Consider the following 21,186-nt stretch of genomic DNA (forward strand, 5'->3'; position numbering starts at 1 on the left):
GACTCTTCAGGGGCCCCTCCCAGCTAGGTGTCAGAGGAGGAGGAGGAGGGGGAGGAGGAGGAGGAGGAGAGGGAAAGAAGGAGGTGAGGCCACCACCCCAGTCCAAGGCTGCTGGCTCCCAGGCCTGGTGTTGGTGGGAGGGACAGGGCGGGGCGGGAACAGCCAGCTGCCTGCCGGGAGCCAAAACGAAAGCACTCTGGCTGGGTCTGGGACGGGATTCAGGACTCCCAGGAGAGGGAGTGCTCAAGCCCGCACTGGGACCCCAGGCTGAGGAGGGATTCCAGCCCCTCCTGGGGCTGAGTGGGAATAAAGGTACCGTGTCTGCCCCCCCCTCTGGGGGGGGCAGGACAGGGCCTTGGGCCTTGGTGCCTTCTGGCACCTGGAAGATGCCTGTGCCCTGGTTCCTGCTGTCTTTGGCACTGGGCCGAAGCCCCATGGTCCTCTCTTTGGAGAGGCTTGTGGGGCCTCAGGATACTGCTCGCTGCTCTCCGGTAAGTCTGGGGCACTAAGAGTGTTGGGGAAGGCTCAGGGTTCAGTCTGCGGCCCATTGGGGCCCTAGCCTGGCTCCTGTCACTGTCACTACTGCCAGAACTGCCCTGGCTGGTCTGTCTGGTGCTGATGGGTTAAGAGAAGAATGGGGAGGGGGCAAGCGCTGAGTTTGTCTTCTCCTGGAAGGGACTTGAACAAGGAGCCCTGGAAAGGTGGGCAGGGATCTCAGGCAGGGAAAAATGGCTACATTCGGTGGCATAAACTCTAACACGTCTTTACCTTCTCCCCAGGGCCTTTCCTGCCACCTCTGGGGTGAGTAGCCCTACTTTTAGAAAGAAAAGAACTGCCCAGGTTGGCGGAAGGGATGTTCCAGTCCCATGCCTTTCACACCCACCTTAAGCCCAGGAAGAGCCCAAAGCTCCTTGTCCCTCTGGGGGTGTCAGGTACAACTACCCTATGGATTCTGAACAGCTTTAGCTCTCACCCTGCCCTTTATGCACAGATGGTGACGTGCTCTGCCTACCTGGGAGCATCGTGTCTGCCCCAGGCCCTGTGCTGGTGCCCACACGCCTGCAGACAGAGCTGGTGCTGAGGTGCTACCAGGAGACTGACTGTGACCTCTGTGTGCGTGTGGCCATCCACTTGGCTGTGCATGGTGAGCATGTCATCCCATAACTGTGTGTGTTCCCATGTGAGTGTATCAGGGATGGGCACAAGGACTGGGGAGTCTGGCAGGCAGTCCTGTGCATCCTCAGTGTTCTCCTGGAGAGCACTGGCCAAAGGATCCCCATGTCAGCCTGGTCTCTCTGTCTACCCACCCCCCCGCCCTCCCTCCCCCCCCCAGGCCTGGCCCCTGCTTCTCAGCACTGGGCTTTCTGGAATGAAGCCAAGCCCAAAGCCAGCCCAGAGCTGGGGCCTGAGCTGGGTCTTGCTCTTGGGCCCTTCTAGGGCACTGGGAAGAGCCTAAAGGTGAGGAAAAGTTTGGAGGAGCAGCTGATCCAGAGCTTGAGGAGTCTAGAAACGGTGAGGAGAAGATGGCTGGCCCAACTGCCCCTTGCCACGGCCTTGCCCATGGCCCCGGGGCCTGACCAAACCCCTGCCCTGTTGCTCACAGCCTTTCTCCAGGCCCAAGTCGTGCTCTCCTTCCAGGCCTACCCCACCGCCCGCTGCGTCCTACTGGAGGTGCAAGTGCCTGCTGCCCTTGTGCAGCCTGGTCAGTCTGTGGTATGCAAAATAATGATAATACCAATAGCCATCTTCTAGATATGACATCTATGAGGCGCTGTCATGTGCGTTAGCTCTGTTTGCTGATGGCAAGGCTGTGGGCAAGCCCTTTCAGCCCTTTGTGCCTCAGTGTTCCAGTCTGTACAATGGGAATAAGAATAGTCCTACTTCATATGGCTGTTGTGAGAAATAGATGAGTTGGTACGTGTAAAACATCTGATGTAATGCCCAGCAGTAAAGGGTCTCAGGAAGTTTAATTTTCCCTTTCTTGTGTACTCCTTAAAAGTACCCATGGGGGTGCCTAGGTGGCTCAGTTGGTTAAACGTCTGACTCTTGATTTTGGCTCAGGTCATGATCTCATGGTTCAGTTTGTGGGATCGAGGCCCATGTTGGGCTCTGTGCTGACAGCGCAGAGCCTGCTCAGGATTCTCTCTCTTCTTCTCTCTACCCTTCCCATGCTCACCTGCTCTTTCTCTCTCTCAAAATAAATAAACTTATTTAAAAAAAAAAAAAAAAACCCATGAGCGAGGCATTATTATTACCCTCATTTTCCAGAGAGAGAAACTGAGGCTTGGAGAAAGGAAGTCTGTGGGCTGGATCTAGTTCTTGGACTTCCTGCTGTACCATGTCTGCTCCGTGTACATACTGTGGTGCAGGGTGTTGGAACTTCTTCCTACCTCAGGAGGCCACATGTGTTTGGAAGATATATCTCCACCCCGGGCCAAATCACTCAAGCCTTTTGACTTCCCCTCCCGCCCCCAGCTCCCAGCCAATATCCTCTTGCCTGGAAAGTTATAGAATCGGAGAACATCTGCTGGCCCACCTCAATGGGCAGTCATGAGGACCCCTGAGGCACTGGGTGTGAGAAGGGGTTTCTGATCACCTTAGCTTTGACCACAAGATGCAGGACAGCAGGGTTGGCACAGGGACTCAAATAGCTAGGGCCCTTATCCCTGCCCTGCTGACACCCCTACTGAGGGGGTGTGCTTTAGAACTGGGAGCCTTTTTTTTTTTTTTTTTAGCTTAGAATTGAGGGTCTTTAAAGGAAATGTTAATGGGAGAATTTCAGGCTATACAGTATAGCATCATTGGTTGGGGAAAGGGATGAGTGGAGTGGTCCATGGACAGGAGCTCAGAGCCTTTGGTCTGTATTCTGAGCCCTATACTACCAGCCTTCTGCCACCCCTCTCCTCACAGGGTTCTGTAGTATTTGACTGCTTCGAGGCTGCTCTGGGGGCTGAGGTGCGAATCTGGTCCTACACTCAGCCCAGGTACCAGAAGGAACTCAACCTCACCCAGCATTTGCCTGGTAAGTGGCTCCAGGTCCTGCCCCACCACCCCCAGTCTCTTTCTTGTCTGGCCACTGCCATTCTGCTTTTATCCCCTTCCTTGTCCCATCTGTTCTCAGGCAGGTGTCTGAGCTCCTATCCTCCCCAGGGTCTATCCCTCTTGTCTCCTCTCCCCAGGTGATACTGCTTCCCAGTGCTTGAGGAAGGTGCTTTGGGCCCTGGATAGATGGGGTGGTATTTAGGGGAAGGGAGCCCTTCCCAGTGCTCCCCATGGGTCAGACCACTCCTCTTCTTTCTTTGGCCCCCAGCCCCACTGGTGGCTTTTCTGTGATCTCTCCCCAGACTGCAAGGGGCTGGAAGTCCGGGACAGCATCCAGAGCTGCTGGGGTATGATGGACTATGGCCAACGGGGCTGGAAGGAGGGAGGGACAGGGTCTGGTGTGTAAGGGACCCTTGGAGGTGGCTTCAGGTCTGGGCTTGCCACAGTCCAAATGCTCACAGAGCTCATTTAATTCATCACACATGAACTGCAGTAGCTCCTACTCTGTGCCAGGCATTGGGACTATGAAGATGAATCTCCCTTATGACAAATTTATTTATTAGTACCAGGGACATCTAGAGGCCCAAAATGTTGTCAAGATTATGGTACCCTCCCCCCACATACACACCATATATCAAGATAACAATAATGTTAAGCCATAAAATAAGGGCTAAGAAAGTCAAGGCTCTGATGGTTTTTCCCAGGTACTACTTGAATTTTGTTTTTGCTTTGTTCATTTTTTTTTTTTTTTGAACTGGGGTATAACATACATACAGAAAAGTATGTAAAGAGCACTAATTTTAAAGTCCAGTTCACTTAATTTTTACATATGTATACACTTGCATAACTACCACCCAGGTCAACCTATAAGCAGTGATGTTCTTGAGCTCTTAAATTTTTTCAATTTTATTTCCCTTTTGGCTCCTTAACTTAAGTTTGGCCTGTCTCTTTGGTAATTCATTAGAAACTACTCAGCACCAGAGCTTTGAGGCCACAGATACACATCATGCATTTCATATCTTCATTCATTCAGCAATCAATGATTCACTTATTCAGCAGATATTTATTGTGTGATTACTCTGCCCAAGGAATAGTCCTAGGTACTGGAGATTAATTGGTAAACTAAACTGACAAAGATCCCTGCCTTCACAGAGCTGACATTCTAGCTGGGAGTCAGGGTCAAGATAGGGGTGATGGAGGGCACAATAAACACAAGGAAATGTGAAATATGCAGTAAGTTAGCTTGATTAGTGTTGTGGAGAACATTTGGGGAGGGGAAAGGAGGATAAGGAGGTTGGGGGTTGCAGCAGTCAGGGTTAGCCTCACTCGAGTGAAAAAAGACCCAAAGAAGTTATGGAAGGAGCCATATGGGTGTCTGAGGGAAAAGGGTTCCATATGCAGAGGGAACAGCCAGTACAAAGAGCCTGGAAGCAGGAGTGTATCTGGTGTGTTTAAGTAGAGAGGGCAGGGTGTCTGCACTAGATTAATTAAGGACAAGAGTACTAGGAAATAAGTTACAGTGGTCAGGGCAGCCAAATTGTGTAAGGTCTTGCAAGCCGTTATAAAGACTCTGGCTTTTACTCTGGAAGTAATTTGGGGGGTCATCAGAAGGTTCTAAGCAGAGAATGATTTATCCTACAGTGGTTACAGGATCCTTCTGGCTGCAGAGGGAGAAGAGTGTGTCAAGATACTGGGCTGGCTGCTGGGGACAAAGTCTGGTCTGAGATGAGGACACAGGCTCTGCCCTCTAGGGGCCTTCCAGTCTCAGGAATTTGAAGGAACTCCAAAGGGTCAGTCAAAGGGGTGTGATCAGGCTTGGGTATGTAAAAGAGGTGATGGAGGTCTCTGTCTCTTTGCCTCCCGCACAGCCCTGCCCTGGCTCAATGTGTCTGCCGATGGTGATGATGTGCACCTGGTGCTGGACGTCTCTGAGGATCAGCGCTTTGGCCTCTCACTGTACTGGAACCAGGTCCAGGGTCCTACAAAACCCTGGTGGCACAGAAACCTGGTGAGGCCTCCCTGTCCCTAAGTCCATTCCCACTCTAGGCTGATGCGCATGCTAAGGATGTGAGTGCATTATCAAAAGGGACCCTTGAATACAACACAGCGACCCCCACCCAAAGCAAGGAATATTGGTGGGGGAATAGCTACTTGCCTGGTTTCCTCGACTTTGGCCTCCAGCCTTCCTCCTCCTCATCTCTCCAACTTTCCCCCTTCTGCTTGTCCCACAGACTGGGCCACAAACCATTACCTTGAACCATACAGATCTATTTCCCTGCCTTTGTATTCAGGTAAGAGAAGAGTCCAGCTAGATGCCAGGGGAAGGGTACTGGAGAATTAATGAGGGGGGTGCCCCTTACCTTCCTTGTCTTACCATCCTCCACTCTCTTCTTTGAGGTGGGAACTATTGCTCCCTAGGGTGACTAGCCCTCTCCTGACCTTTGCTGTCCTGTCTTCTGCCTGTTGCAGACTCTGGATGCTTTTCCTGATCCTCTATCCACAGGACTCCTACTTATGCTTCATGGCCCCATTCAAATGTCACCTCCTCCTTGAAGCCTTCCCCTACTCTTCCAATTGTCTCTTTGTGCTCCCCTGGAAAGTAGAGAATGTGCTGTGAACTCAGACTGATTTGAATCCTGATTCTTGCCATTTGCTAACTGTGTGACCTCATGCAAGTCACTTCACCTCTCTGAGCCTGTTTTTTGTCTGTAAAACAGGACTAACAATACCAACTTCATAGGACTCTTATAAAAGGAAGTATCCAGACTTCTGTGTGTTGGCTCTTCCCTCTTCTTCTTCTTCTTTTTTTTAAGATTTTATTTTTAAGTAATCTCTACACCCAGCGTGGGCCTCAAACTTACAACCCTGAGATCAAGAGTCACATGCTCTACCGACTGAACCAGCCTGGTGCCCCTCTTTCCTCTGAAAGATATCTGATTGTATGTCTAAATGGTCATCAGGTCCCATCTGTTTTACCTCTGACATTAATGTCTGTCATTCCCTCTACCTGAAATGCCCCCCCTCCTTCTTTTCTGTATAATCAAATCCTTCCAACTCAAGTGCCACCTCTTTCCCAGAGCTTTACCTCAATTCCCTGGCCTCTCTTATCTTCCAGTCTTCTTGCACTTGTCTTTCCTTGTCCATTTGTCACTTCCTTTCTTATTTGGGCACCTGTTTCATTTCTTCTTGCATATAACAGATGCTCAATAAATGAAGGATCAATTTATTAATATATATATACATGTCTTATCCCTACTACAACTGAGAATTTGTAATTTCCTTGAAGGTAAGGAAATAGTACCTAATTCAAATTTAGTAACTCCCCTAGAGCCTTGCACAATGCCTGGCATGTAGTGGGTGCTAATTAAGTCTGTTAAAGGAATGAATGAATGAAACTCTCTAACTAGCACTGTGATAGGACACATAACAGACATTCATGAAACGTTTGCTGTGATATAAACGTCCTTACTGCCAAGCACAATGCCTGCTACATAATGGGTGGTCTTAATTAAAAGTGTGCTGAGTAAATTAACGTACTATCTCTATATCTTAGCACAGGGCTAAGCAAAGAATAGATATGCTTTAAAAGTCTATTGAAAGAAATGGGGTGCCTGGCGGGCTTAGTTGATACAGCATGTGACTCTTGATTTCAGGGTTGAGAGTTCAAGCCCCACACTTCAGGTGAAGTTTACTAAAAAAAAAAAAAAAAAAAAAAAAAAAAATATATATATATATATATATATATATATACACACACATACACACACACACACACACACACACACACACACACACACACTTATGCGCTCCTGGAAGGAAGTAGAAGCCCGGGGAGCCATATTTCCTGACCATACGCATTACTGTTTTCTACAGAAGAGTATATATGTATATTTTATTCTGAAAGAATAAATGAATGTGTCCTTAACACCTACCATACCACCTGGCACATAGTAGGTTCACACAAAGTGATCATGGATTTAATTATCAATGTTCCTAGTGCCTACCACAGTGCTAAGACACATAGTAGATACTCACTAAAAGTCTGTTGAATGAAGATGTTGCCAGATAATTGGCATAGAGCTTGCTGGAAGAATAAATGTGTGCAACTCTAGGGCTTTGCAAAGGGCAAAAACACTGGACGAGTGTTTATGAAATATCAGTTGAGTGAATACATCCCCAGTGCATAGCAGAGGCTAGGCTCCTGGAGGGTCAGCTCGGTTGAACTGACTTGTAGAACCCAGTTTCTTTTCCAGGTGTGGCCGCTAGAGCCCGACTCTGTCAGGACAAGCATCTGCCCTTTTAGGGAAGGTGAGCAAACTGGGGCTGGGGCCATGGTGGTAACAGTGCAGGTGGATGAGTTCTGGGTGCCCAGTGACCCCGCCCTCTCCTTGCAGACCCCCGGGCACATCGGAACCTCTGGCGTGCAGCCCGGCTGCAGCTGCTGCCCCCAAGGGGCTGGCGGCTAGATGCACCCTGCTCGCTGCCTGCTGAGGCCACTCTGTGTTGGCAGGCACCAGGAGGGGGCCCCTGCCAGTCGCTGGTCCCGCCGCTGCCACCAGCAAATGTCACTGTAAACGTAAGTGAAGCGGTGGGAGTCTCCTGGAAGGAAGTGGAAGCCCAGGGGGGCATATTTCCTGACCCCACCTATTACTCTTTTTCCACAGAAGGCACTTGAATTACCATTGCTGAATGTCCACCCCAACCTCTGTGTCCAGGTAAGAAGGGGGCATAAGAGCTCCGGGCTAGGGGCAGGACCCAGAGTGGACCCCCCCCCAGATAATTCACTGTCTTCTGGACCCACTTTATCCTTGAGTCACTGGAACAAAGTAGTTACTTCTGGGAGTTCCAGTATTGATTTTAGCAGTGCCATGGGACTCTGGGCAAGTCACTTTACCTCTCTGAATGTCAGTCTCCTCATCTGTTTAATGGGGATGATAATAGTAAATACTTCATAGTAGTGGCTAAAACCAATACATGTTCCCACCCTGTAGAGCTTATGTTCTAATGGAGAAAGGCAGACAATAGACCTACACACTATGTTAAAATTGTATCTAAATACTATGGGAAGGGTGGGGAAGGATAAAGGAGGGTGGGGGTTGCAATTTCAAGTGGAGCAGTCAGATGAGGCCTCTTGGTGAAGGTGGTTAGATGAGAAGGGAATGTATAAAGACATGAAAAGAGCTAATTTAGGGTCATAAGGCCCTTTAGCACAGACACTCTCACAAGGCTAAGGCTGAGAAAAATGAAGTATTTGCTAATCATCCAGCCTTGAACCCTGATCTGCCTAAGATTAGGTCCAGAGTGCAGACCCCCCCCCCCCCACATGACAGGCCTCCCCTTACTGTCCTACCCTTTATGGCCTTGGCTCTAGCTTTTTCCTGTGCTCCTAACCTTGGCCCCTTCTAAGCAGGTGAGCAGCTGGGAGAAGCTGCAGCTGCAAGAGTGCTTGTGGGTTGGTGAGTGAAGCCTGGAGAAGGCTGGGGCAGGGCCACTGTAATAGGGATGAAGCCTGGAAGTGCCAACTCTTGGGGGGTGAAGGTCAGGCACAGGAATGGGCGGGGGGGGGGGGCAAGTGGCAGGCTCCAGCAAGTTTGGGTTTCACTCAAGACTGGGCTCTTACCCTTTCCAGACTCCCTTGGGCCCCTCAAGGATGATATGCTGTTGGTGGAGACACGAGACCCCCACAACAACAGATCACTCTGTGCCTTGGAACCCAGTGGCTGCACCCCACTACTTAGCAGGGCCTCCACGGTGAGGGCTAGGGGACCCTCCTCCATGCACCTTTCCAGTTCTATCTCAAGCCTGGCCTCAAATTTCCACAATATTCAATTTCCCCTCCTCGGTTCCAGGCCCTGTGCTGGTGTCTGGGAATGTGGGGATGATTCAGACCTAGTTCCTGTTCTCAGAGGCCTCTTAGTAATCTCCATACCCCATTCCCCCACTATTCTGCTCAGCTGCAGCTTGGTGGTCTCCTAAATGTGGTACCCCTAGGTGATAGTCCCCTTTTGTCTTGGCAGAGGGCAGCTCGCCTTGGAGAACAATTACTACAAGATCTGCAGTCAGGCCAGTGTCTGCAGGTGAGTAGGTGGCAGGAGGGCCCTGCTCCAATGCCCAAGGGCAATAGGCCTAAAACTCTGTATTTAACTTCTTCCATCTCTTCCTGTGCCTCACAGAGGGCACCAGGGAAACTCTCACTCTTCCTAGGTAGGGGCCTCCTCACTGTCCCCCTAGTACCCACTCACCATCTATTTGTGCTTATGTGTGTCCAGCCTTAGGGAAGCCAAGAGTTGAAGAAGCATAGTTCCTGTTCCCAAGTTGCTCACTGCTGGCTAGAAACCAGAAAACAGATAACCAAATTCATATGTGCTAAGCATTGGGTTCCATGGAAAGCTTCAAGGAAGGACATTGTGCCAGATCTGGCAAGGAGGAAGGCAATAGTCCAGGCAGTAGGCATAGCATGATCAAAGGCAGAGAAGAGAGGCTTGTGGGGAACTACAGTGTGTGTGTGTGTGTGTGTGTGTGTGTGTGTGTGTGTGTGTGTGAGAAATATGCATAGCTGAGGCTGGAAATTTGGAGATCAGGCTGGCCAGAACTTGTGTTGTGGGGCCATGGTCTTGGTTTTGTTTTACAGCTGTGGGATGATGATCTGAGGGCACTGTGGGCCTGCCCCATGGACAAGTGTGAGTATTACAAGAATTGCCCTTCCCCCTCCGTACCAGGAGCTGGAATCTAGACAGTCTTAGGGGCAGCACATGCAATGGCCTGTCTTTCCCTGGCTCAGATCAATCAGAGGGACACTCCTTCCTTTATTCAAAAGCTAAGACGAGAGCTCACAGAGAGTCTAGCATCACCAAAAAGGCACAATCTCTGCCCCCACCGCAGCCATAGAAAGCTAGAAAGACATTAGCTAAACAATCACTTACATTTAGTAAATGTGAGTTATTGAAGCATTTGCTATAAAATGTCTAAAACCATGAATGCAAATAACGAGGACCTGACTTAGATGGGGTGAGGCCGGGAAAAGGTTTGACCTGTTCTGAAGGCTGAGCTGAGTGAAGTGGGGGAAAATGCTTTTTTGAGGAACTTCAAGGTGGCCATTGTGGCTAGAGGGTCTTCAGGGGCAGACTTCTATCACAAGGATGCAAGGGTCATCTAGGGCTTTGGGAGCTGATGTAAGGAATTGGATTTTATGTTAAGAGCAGTGGGAGCTTCCTGAAAGGCTATAATCAAATTTGTATTTTAAAAAGGTCTCTGGGGCTGCCATGTAATGAATGAACTGGAGGCAAAAAAGAGGTCAGGGACACCATTTGGAAGGTTGTTGGAGTCATCAAGAGAGTGAGGTCAAGCGTCCAGCAACACTAGGCTTAGGAGACAATCTTAGCTGACATTTGAACACCTACTATGCCCAGCATTGTAAGTGCTTTGTGAGTATTAATATATGTAGTCCTCACAACAACTTTATGAAATAGGTACTAGTGTTAACCCAGTTTTACAAAGGTGAAAACTGAGGCAGAAGATGAAATGACTTAAACAAGGTCACCCAAATAGATGGATCTATGTTCATATATTGACTCTGACACTACATGCTGTGGACTTCGGGCAAATCTTTCCATTTCTCTGAGTCCGTCAGTCACATATCGCAGCCCCCGAGATCTTTTAAATCTTTGAGTTTTTCTCCTTTGTGAATTGGGGTGAAAGTGTATGGTATCTAACTAGCGTATCCTCTCCTCTGGGTCTCCTAGATGTTCACCAGCGCTGGGCTCTGGTGTGGCTGGCCTGCCTACTTTTTGCCGCTGTGCTTTTCCTTCTCTTCCTTTTCAGAAAGGACCAAGTGAAAGGTGAGCGCTTCCCGGCTTCCGCACTCCCCAGAGACAGGGCTGGGAGTTCCCCTTGAGAAGGTGGCAGCCCAGCTCATGGGCTTCCCCGCCCCTCTCCCCTAACAGGGTGGCTGAGGCTCTTGAAGGAGGACATCCGCGCGGGGCGTAAGTGTGAGCAAGTGCCAGGCGGGGGGCCGCCCCTAGCGGGCCGGCCTCGGGCCGTCTCACGTCTTCCCTTCCCCTCGATTTTTCTGGCAGCTGCCACCAGGGGCCGGGCGGCTCTGCTCCTCTACTCGGCGGAGGACTCTGGCTTCGAGCGCTTAGTGAGCGCCCTGGCGTCGGCGCTGTGCCAGCTGCCGTTGCGCGTGGCCGTGGACCTGTGGAGCCGTCGTGAACTGAGCGCGCAGGGACCCCTGGCCTGGTTCCACGCGCAGAGGCGCCAGACCCTTCAGGAGGGCGGCGTGGTGGTGCTGCTCTTCTCACCTGGGGCCGTGGTGCTGTGCCGGGAGTGGCTGCAGGACGGGGCTTCGACTCCCGCCCCGCAGGGCCCGCACGACGCCTTTGCCGCCTCGCTCAGCTGCGTGCTGCCTGACTTCCTGCAGGGCCGGGCGCCTGGCCGCTACGTCGGGGCCTACTTCGACGGACTGCTCCACTCAGATGCCGTGCCTGCCCTTTTCCGCAGCGTGCCGGTCTTCTCCCTGCCCTCCCAGCTGCCCGGCTTCCTGGGGACCCTGCAGGAACCCGGCGACCCCCGCCCGGGGCTGCTGAGGGAGAGGGCGAGGCTAGTGTCTCAGGCCCTGCAGCCTGCCCTGGACCAGCTGCTTAAGGCTCCCGGGGATCCCGGGGACCCTGAGGACGGGACGAGGGATGGCACGTGAGGCAGGGGAGACAACTTGAATAAAGGCAGACGCTATTTTTCTATCCGTGCGTCCGGCATGTGTCTGTGACCGCGCCACTAGCCGATCAGCACACCGGCGGCCCTTTAACACCCGGACAGGTGCAGCCCGGCACCGCCTCCGGTTGGCTGACGTGGGATGACGCAATGGCACATGGGCCACCACCATTGGCTGTGGGTAGGCCCCGCCCCCCAGACTGCGGAGCTGGCTGATGCTGCACGTCTTACGCAGCCAGCGGCTGCGGTGGCGTTGGGGAGACTCAGCCGTCGGCGCCCGCGGGCTGGGTGGGTCATCTCTTCCTGCCCCGCAGCCTATGCGGATCTGGATCGTCCCCTGTCGACTAGTGGGCCGCGTCTTTGCAGCCTGCGGGCCGCTAACCTGACCCCCTTTCTTCATATCCGGATCCGGGCTCCTCCCCACAAGACCCGGGTTCCGTTCCGGACTCCTCCCCCCAAGACCGCCCATCCGGCCTCTACTCTCCTATTACTTGGACTCTGACCCATTCTCCCTAATTCTGCTGATCCTGGCCTAAGAACCCATATTCAGGCCTGAAAACAATGAGTTGACTTCTCCTTTGCCAAGGATTCAGGCCACCTCTCCCACCGTGACAAGGATAACTTATTACCATCTTGGAATTGCAGAATAGGCTCCTTCCTCACCACCTCCCCTCCCCCAGCCGAACCCCCGAGTCTAGCCTCTTTTTCTTACAATAACACACATCTGGGCTCCCAGACCCGCGGCACCTCAGAGCCAACCCTTTTCTTTCTCACCTGGCTCCTCCAGTGAGTCATCCCCATTCCCTCTATCTACAGGTTCCCAGCCTGGGTAAGACATGGCCTCACTGCCCCCCAGAGGCCTGGTCCCACCTCTGCTCTGGGGCCTAAGTCTCTTCCTTAGCCTCCCAGGCCCCATCTGGCTCCAGCCCTCTCCGTCTCCCCAGTCCTCTCCCCCAACTGAGCTCCATCCATGTCATACCTGCCGTGGACTGGTCGACAGCTTCAACAAGGTGGGTGCATGAGCAGCCTCGTGGGGGGCGGCCTAGCCATTATAGCACAGGGGTCGAGAGGAGTTCTGGGATGCAAGACTGCATGAGTCAGGTACTAGCTTGGTTGCTTACTAGTTGTATATAGCCTTGGGCAGTTTGCCTCTCTGCCTCAGTTCCCTGGTGAGTGAAATACCAAAGTGCTAGAATGTGTCAGGCACTGTACTTAGCCATTACTAATGTTCTCCATTTCCAGGGCCTGGAGAGAACAATCCGGGACAACTTCGGAGGTGGAAATACTGCCTGGGAGGAAGAGAAGTTGTCCAAATACAAAGACAGGTAAGGGGCTGGAGAGGTGGGTTCGTACACCTCACCTCCCAATCTCTGCTCTACTGGTGGGGGCCTGGAGACTCTTGGGGAGTCCTTATTCAACAAATATCACTGAACATCTATAGTACAGCAGTAGATAAGGCATGCAAAAACCCATTGTTAAGGAGGTTACATTCTAGTAGAGGAGACAGTGAATAAGTAAATAGATAATGTCATATCAGGGAAAGAATAGACTACAGAATGGTGGGAGGTGTGATGTTCAAGGTGTGACATTTAAACAGAAACCTGAAGGGGGCGCTTGGGTGGCTCAGATGGTTAAGCATCCGACTTCTGCTCAGGTCATGATCTCGCAGTCTGTGAGTTCGAGCCCTGCGTCAGGGTCTGTGCTGACAGCTCAGAGCCTGGAGCCTGTTTCAGATTCTGTGCCTCCCTCTCTCTCTGACCCTACCCTGTTCATGCTGTCTCTCCCTGTCTCAAAAAAATAAATAAACGTTAAAAAAATTTTTAAACAGAAACCTGAAGTAAAGAAGCAAGCTATGTGACAGTCGGGGAAGGGATTTAGACAGAGTGGGACTGAGCTTGATGTATTTGAGAAGAGGCTGGGAGGGAATGAGCAGAAGAGAGAATGGTACAACATGAAGCCAGAGGGGCTTGAAGGTTACAGAACGGAGTTAGATTTTATTCTGAGTGTAATGGTAAGCCATTGGAAGGTTTGGAGCAGGGAAGTGATGTGGTCTTATTTATACGTTTAAAAGATCACTCACTGCGATGTAGCAAAAAGACTGTAGGGACCAGAGTGGAGAAAGCAGGGAGAACATTTGGGAGGCTGGTCTTAAGTGTGACAGCAGCATGAGCTAGTGTGGAATCTAGTGGTGGACATGGTGAGAACGGGTCAGATCCTGGGTATATTTTGCAGATGGACTGATAGGGTTTGATGATGGAATCATTATGGGGTATGAGAGAAAAAGTAGAATAAAAAGTCCTTAGGTTTTGGGACTGAGCAACTGGGTGAATAGTGCGGATGTTCTACGGTATAGGTAAAACTGAGGCAGGACCAGATTTAGAGGAAGGGTGGAATCAGGTGTTCTCTTTGAACATATTGGGCTGGGAGGTCTGTTAAACAGCCAAGTAGAGTTAGATTTAGCTGTGGGGAAATCAGGGGAAATGTAGGAGTTAGAAATATGAATTTGGGAGTCATCAGCATATAGTCAGTATTATAAAACCATGGAATGAGATGAGACTATAATGAATGAAAGGCCTGAGTCCTAGGCCTTCCCACTTTTCAAAGCCAAGTTGAGGGGCACCTGGGTGGCTTAGTCAGTTGAACATCCAACTCTTGGTTTCAGCTCAGGTCATGATCTCATGGTGAGATCAAGCCCCGTGTCAGGCTCTGTGCTACCAGCTCAGAGCCTGCTTGGGATTCTCTCTCCTCTCTCTCTCTGCTCCTCCTCCACTCATGTGCACTTGTGCTCCCTCTCTCAAAATAAATACATAAACAAAAAAAAAGTCAAGTTGAAGAGAAGAAATCAGCAAAGACTTGGAGTTAGACAGACTTGGATGTCAGTTGTGACCCTATGTATCCTAGGGAAGGTCACTTAACCTCTGTGAGCCTCAGTTTCCTCATCTGTAAAATGGGGATGTTAATACTTGCTTTGACTATCTCATAGGATTGTGGTAAGGATTAAACAGTGATGCCCACTAGAAACAAAAGGTTTTGTTATCATGTAACATTGGTCATTTTCCTTTCCCTTCAGGGGCCTCAGTTTCCTCATTTAGGAATGAGATTGGGCAAGATAACCTGAAGAGCACTTTTGGCTGTATAGTGGCTCCTGTTTTTTGTTTGTGTTTTGTTTTTTAAGTCGTCTCTTCCTATATGCCAGGCACATGCCAGACCCTTTAAATACATAATATATATATACATAATATATGTGTGTGTGTGTATACATATTTAAAAATTTTTTTTTATTACAGTAAAGTATATATAACATAAAATTTACCACTAGAGACATTTTGTACATGTATAGTGTTTTGCAGTCTTTACCACTCTCTAGTTCCAGGCCACTTTTATCACTCCAGAAAGGAACTCTGTACCTATTAAGCAATCACTCCCTGTTCTCCCCTTCCCCCAGCCCCTGGCAACCATTACTCTGCTGTCTGTGTCCATTGGATTGCTGATTCCATTGGAACCCATTTATGTCTGGCTTCTTTCACTTATGATGTTTTAAAGTTATTTACTTATTTTTGAGAGAGAGAGAGAGAGAGAGAGAGAGAGAGCAAGCTGGGGAGGGGCAGAGAGAGAGAATCACAAGCAGACTCCACAATGTTAGTGCAGAACCCAGTGTGGGGCTCAAACTTATGAACCATGAGATCATGACCTGAGCCGAAATCAAGACTCAGACACTTAACCAATTGAGCCATCCAAGCACCCCTTTTTAAAGCTTAATAAAATTTCATTGTATGGATACTACATTTTGTTTATCCATTCTTCAGTTAATGAATATTTGGGTTGTTTCTACCTTTTTTTTTTTTTTAATGTTTATTTTTGAGAGAGAGACAGAGACAGAGCACGAGCTGGGGACGAGCAAGAGAGAGGGAGACACAGAATCCAAAGTAGGCTCCAGGCTCTGAGCTGTCAGCACAGAATCTGACACAGGGCTTGAACCCATGAACCGTGAGATCATGATCTGAGCTGAAGTCAGACGCTTAACTGACTGAGCCACCCAGGCGCCCCAAGTTGTTTCTACCTTTTGGCTGCTGTGTATAGTATTGCTACAAACATTTGTGTATAAGTGTTTGTTTGAACAAACATTCTTTTGGGTATATAACCAAGAGTGGAATTACTGATTCATATGGTAATTGCATGTTAAACTTATTGAGGAAGTGCCAAACTGTTTTCCACAGTGGCTACACCATCTTTCATTCCATTCACCTTCACCATTCACCTTCAATGTAGGAGGGTTCCAATTTCTCCACATCCTGCCAACACTTGTTACATGATGTATTTTTAATCACATATACGCAGCAAGGGTATTATCTTCCATTGTGAAAATGCAGGAACTGAGATATCTTACAACAAACATGCAGGGCAGGTATTGTTTCCATTTTTCAGATGAGAAAAGAGAGGTTCAGGAGAGGTTAAGTGACTTGCCCAAGGTCACTCAACTAAATTCAAACCCAGGTCTGTCTGACTCGCTAATCAGTACCCCTTCCATTATGCCCTACGGCCTTTCCTTTGACATTGTCATGGCATGAGGGTGGGGGGAGAGGAGACCTTAAGGAGGGTGGTGGATGGGGTAGAACATATTCATACGATCCCTGCCCTGTCCGTTCAGTGAGACCCGCCTGGTAGAGGTGCTCGAGAGTGTGTGCAGCAAATCGGACTTTGAGTGCCACCGCCTGCTAGAGCTGAGTGAGGAGCTGGTGGAGAGCTGGTGGTTTCACAAGTGAGTTACTGGGGGGCTTCCCAGGGAGGGGGCCATAGGCAGGACCTGGTGGTAAAAGAGGGGGGTGCATGCTGGGGCCTGTGTCCTGGTTTGACTCCTTTTTCCAAACCTAGGTCTGCTAAGGACTTGGGGGGTACCCAAGTTCTCAGTCTGAGCTTCAATTTACCCCTCTGCCAAATGGGGAGAGGGTGTTGGTTGGGTAGTGTTATGGGTCTTATATCCAAGAAGGGTTGTATCACAGGTTCTTTGGGAGGGTGGGGGGTGGATAGCACCTCTGACACTGTCTCAGCCCCCCTCACTATCATCCCCACCTGCTAACCCCCTCAGGCAGCAGGAAGCCCCAGACCTCTTTCAGTGGCTCTGCTCAGATTCCCTGAAGCTCTGCTGCCCCTCTGGCACCTTCGGGCCCTCCTGCCTCCGTGAGTTTTTCAAGCTCCTCTTGGGGGATGAGGGGACTGACAAGGTCAGGGATCCAGTCCTGGCTCTACCACATAGCTGGCTGTGTGAGCTCAGGTTGCCCTCATAACTTCTCTGGACCTTCGTTCTCATCTGCCTTTGAGAGCTGTTGAGATGAGCAAATCAGTGGGGAATGGCTCTGAAAAAAGATAAGTGGGCTAGACTGAGTCAGATGGGACTATGGTTTTTTTCATGTATGTGAGAAATGGCCCCACCCACCCCCCATTTCCCATGCATGGATCAGACCAGGCCGCATCCCCTGGACTAAGGCGATCTTCCTAGGGACAGGCGGGTGCTGCTTTGAAGCCCCCATTGTCATCATACAGTCCTGAGGGAGGAGCTAAACCTACTACCAGCCCCTTTTAGAAAACTCTGGAAGATTCAGATAAAAGACTAAGTGACACAAAGAATAAAAAATAGATAAAACAAAAAACAACAACAACAACAAAGGGAGAGTGACTAAGATGATAATTCAGTCTTTATAAGAGGAAAGATTTATAAATAACCTGTTCCACAGTGGGGTATTGGTTAAGTAAATTTCATATAGTTTATGATGAAATATTATGTTGCCATTAAAATTGAGTTTGCTCTCCAAAAATATTTAATGGTATGGGGAAATATTCTCTGTATTCACGATTGTGTTTATGATCTCACCTGGTTTGGTATCTGCCCACAGCCTGTCCTGGGGGCGCAGAAAAGCCCTGCGGTGGCCACGGGCGGTGTGAAGGGGAAGGGACTCGAGGGGGCAGCGGGCACTGTGACTGCCAGGCCGGCTATGGGGGCGAGGCTTGTGGCCAATGTGGCCTCGGCTACTTTGAGGCAGAGCGCAACGCCAGCCATCTGGTATGTTCGGGTAGGTAGCCAAGAGGCGCAGGGCTGGGCAAGGGCAGATGGGTTGCCTGCCTGCCTACCCTCACACTTCCCGCTTCTCACCCAGCTTGTTTTGGCCCCTGTGCCCGCTGCTCGGGACCTGAGGAGTCCAACTGTTTACAGTGCAAGAAGGGCTGGGCCCTGCATCACCTCAAGTGTGTAGGTGAGTGAGGCCCTAGCCCTAGGTCTGGGGAGGAAAGCAGCAGCCTGGACTTGGTCCCCATCAGCACACACATCTCTGGGCTAGACCACCACAGTTCCCAACTTCATGGTGATCTCAACCTGTTCGGGAAGGCAGAAAAGTAACCTAGAGTACAGACCGATCTTTGTACAGTTGGAGATGCCCCTGATCCAGCTCTGTAGAGGTGGGGAATCAGGAAAGGCTTCTTGCAGGAGGTATCCCTTAGGCCAAGTCTTGAAAATTGAGGAAGAGTTAGCCAGGGAAATGAAGATACTTAACCTGGGGTCAGGAAGCCTGGGTTCAAGACTTGGTTTTGGTCTCTGTGTAGCTATTTATATAAACGAGGGTAAAGGCTAAGCTGCTACAACAGAAAGGTCACCAAAGACTATGACTTAAAGAATATAGAGGTTTATTTTTATCTTATACCACAGTCTTAAAACAAGTGGTCCAGGCTGGCAAGGAAGTTCCACCTGTTACAAGCATTCAAGGACCCAGATACTTTCTGTCTTACAGTGTGGTCATCCCCTTGGGATGTTTTTGTTGCTTGAGGTACCTCCATGTTCCATGACCAACACTCAGGAAGTGAGAAAGGGAAGAAAATGCATGGAAGAGTCCACTTCTGTTGTTTTAAGGCCAAGCTAAAAGTGGAGCACATCATTTCTGTTTACATCCTCTTGGCCAGAACTCAATCATTAGGCCACACTTAGCTGCAAGGCAGATTGGAAAATGTCATCTTTAGTTGGGCGGCCCGAAGTCCTACTGCACCTCTGCCTTCGTGTTGGCACACAGCCGGCAGTCTCTGCCAAGCTATTTGAGTCTGAGCAGGTCCCTTCCCCAACAACCTTGGCCTCAGCTTCCCCGTTAGTGTGATAGGGATTGAAATCCGTATCCTGCCTGCTTCCCTGCAGACATCGATGAGTGTGGCACGGAACGAGCCAGCTGTGGATCCAACCAGTTCTGTGTGAACACAGAGGGCTCCTATGAGTGCCGAGGTAAGTGCTGATCCTGTAAGGAAGGAGTGTGGGAAGGGTAGAAGGGGCTGCTCCATGCCCTTTCCCCCAAGTTTCTGCCTTCTCAGGCACCAGAAAACCACCCCCCCCCCCAGACCTCTTCTGGAGCAAGGCTTCCCCCCTTCCACAATCCGCCTCGGGCCTAAGGGCAGCTCTCACCCTCTTCTCTCCTATCCCTTCTCCAGACTGTGCCAAGGCCTGCCTGGGCTGCATGGGGGCAGGGCCAGGCCGCTGTAAGAAATGCAGCCCTGGCTACCAGCAGGTGGGCTCCAAGTGTCTCGGTGAGTCTCCTGCCAGTGGGGCACAGACACCGTGAAGTGCCTTGCCCACCACAAATTGAGAAGAGCTGGAATGTGGACAGGGCAGGGGAAGGAAGGGTGGAATGTTGTTTGGGCAAGGGCAAAGGGGTGTCCGGATATGAATGAGATGGAGTCAGGGCTGCCATATGTGGGACCCTGGCAGTGGGGGTCTGACCCCGCCTCACCCTCCCTCAAGATGTGGACGAATGTGAGACAGAGGTGTGTCCAGGAGAGAACGAGCAGTGCGAGAACACCGAGGGCAGTTATCGCTGTGTCTGTGCCGAGGGCTACAAACAGATGGAGGGCGTCTGTGTGAAGGAGCAGATCCCAGGTGAGCCCTGTAGTGGCCCCCAGAAACCTGAGGAAGGGAGGTCCTCATCCAGGGGGAGGGCAGGCAAGCCCCTTCTCCAGGCAGCCATAGGCCCTGCCCCATCCCCACTGCCACCCATCCCCCATAAGGCTGCAGTGAGACCCAAACCCTACATCTGATCCCCAGGCTGACTTTTAGCGGCCTCACACCTCCCAAGGCAGAAAGAATATGGCACTTGGTGTCAAATCCCCCCTATCTCCCTTCTTATCTGTCCCATTGGGGCCAGTCCTTACCCTGGGCTGCTGACAGCTGTTGCAGGCTGTTGTTCTGAGATGAAGGACAACCACAATGATGACGATGGTGACTACTTCACAGCTCTTACCATGTGTTGACACTGTTCCAAGCCTGTTGCATGTATTAAGTTATTTCGCTTCTACAATAGGTCCAGTGCTGTTCGTATTATTCTCATCCTCACTTTACAGGGTGGAAACTAGGATGCCGACAGATGAAATAACTTGCCCAGGACCACATGACAAGCAGGTTGCAGAGCTGCGAGTCAAATCCATGCAGTCTGGCTCTGGAGCCAGGCTGGTACACAGGCTGTCTCCAGACTTGCCCACCACATGATCTTGGGCAAACCTCTTCACCACTCTGAACCTCAGTTTCCCATTTATTGAGACAGGGACAATAACTGCCTGTTGGAGTTGTTCTCAGCAGTAAATGACATCATGTGCCGGCTTGCTGGGCAACCATGTGGCAGCAATGATGAGGTATGTGGGAAGCTCCAGGAACAGCGGGGGAGTGACAGGTGCTTCTCTTGTTCCTCACAGAGTCAGCAGGCTTCTTCTCGGAGATGACAGAGGATGAGCTGGTGGTGCTGCAGCAGATGTTCTTCGGTGTCATCATCTGTGCACTGGCCACACTAGCTGCCAAGGGTGACTTGGTGTTTACCGCCATCTTCATTGGGGCTGTGGCGGCCATGACTGGCTACTGGTTGTCAGAGCGCAGCGACCGTGTGCTGGAGGGCTTCATCAAGGGCAGATAATCCTTGCCACATTTGCAGGATCTCCTCCTATCCAGGCTGCCCCCAGAAGTCAGGCCTCTTTCCTGCCTGGACACTTGAGGCAGCTTGCTTTATTTTTGAGCGGGGTAAATACCACACCTCACACCTAGGCAGGTGAGACCCTTGGGGTGAAAAAGTAGCCCTAAATATGGATGCCATGAGATCTTGGCCTGGGGGAACTGGGTAGGCTTCACAATGTGTGTGAATTTTTAAAAAAGTATCTCCTTGTGGTGGCTGCTAGTGGGCTTTGGCCCCTGTCCAGGATGAGGGGGGATTCCCTCCAGGGGTGGGCCCATCACAGCCTCCTCCTGCCAGCTGCATGCTGCCAGCTCCTGTTCTGTACCCCTGCCCCTCAGCCGCTGATTATTTATTCATCTCAGGAAATAAAGGTCTTGGAAAATGGAGAAACTTCAGCCTCACTACCTGCCTCCTACTCCCTATGGGTTGGCCTGAGCTACTGCGAGCCCCCCCCCACCCCACCCTTGGG

At 50.6% G+C, this 21,186-nt stretch overlaps 2 protein-coding genes across 7 annotated transcripts; both read left to right on the plus strand.

Moving 5' to 3' along the window:
• Positions 1-192: 192 nt before the first annotated feature.
• IL17RC (interleukin 17 receptor C) lies at positions 193-11,780 on the plus strand. Of its 4 annotated transcripts, XM_042979493.1 has the most exons (19): positions 193-491; positions 780-801; positions 992-1,144; positions 1,438-1,512; positions 1,604-1,713; positions 2,911-3,022; positions 3,345-3,389; positions 4,911-5,050; positions 5,274-5,333; positions 7,296-7,350; positions 7,437-7,618; positions 7,707-7,757; positions 8,453-8,498; positions 8,672-8,793; positions 9,060-9,119; positions 9,674-9,722; positions 10,785-10,880; positions 10,986-11,024; positions 11,118-11,780. In XM_042979493.1, exons 1-19 carry the CDS (start codon positions 387-389, stop codon positions 11,735-11,737), a joined length of 2,142 nt encoding a protein of 713 aa, XP_042835427.1. In that variant the 5' UTR covers positions 193-386; the 3' UTR covers positions 11,738-11,780. The 4 variants fall into 4 exon arrangements, with proteins under 4 accessions (XP_042835427.1, XP_042835428.1, XP_042835429.1 ...); XM_042979494.1 differs by lacking the exon at positions 10,986-11,024; XM_042979495.1 differs by lacking the exons at positions 193-491; positions 780-801 and having other exon boundaries at positions 1,056-1,144; positions 1,604-1,702; positions 7,284-7,350.
• Positions 11,781-11,951: 171 nt separating this feature from the next.
• Positions 11,952-21,107, plus strand: CRELD1 (cysteine rich with EGF like domains 1). Of its 3 annotated transcripts, XM_007075479.3 has the most exons (11): positions 11,952-12,039; positions 12,568-12,761; positions 12,994-13,076; positions 16,400-16,510; positions 16,838-16,929; positions 17,643-17,819; positions 17,904-17,999; positions 18,926-19,009; positions 19,213-19,308; positions 19,523-19,657; positions 20,467-21,107. In XM_007075479.3, exons 2-11 carry the CDS (start codon positions 12,588-12,590, stop codon positions 20,679-20,681), a joined length of 1,263 nt encoding a protein of 420 aa, XP_007075541.2. In that variant the 5' UTR covers positions 11,952-12,039; positions 12,568-12,587; the 3' UTR covers positions 20,682-21,107. The 3 variants fall into 3 exon arrangements, with proteins under 3 accessions (XP_007075541.2, XP_015400708.1, XP_015400707.1); XM_015545222.2 differs by lacking the exons at positions 11,952-12,039; positions 20,467-21,107 and adding an exon at positions 20,119-20,202 and having other exon boundaries at positions 12,089-12,761; XM_015545221.2 differs by lacking the exon at positions 11,952-12,039 and having other exon boundaries at positions 12,091-12,761.
• Positions 21,108-21,186: the final 79 nt, after the last annotated feature.

The sequence above is a fragment of the Panthera tigris genome, chromosome A2 (genome assembly GCF_018350195.1).
Source record: "Panthera tigris isolate Pti1 chromosome A2, P.tigris_Pti1_mat1.1, whole genome shotgun sequence".
In the NCBI taxonomy this organism is placed as follows: Eukaryota; Metazoa; Chordata; class Mammalia; order Carnivora; family Felidae; genus Panthera; species Panthera tigris.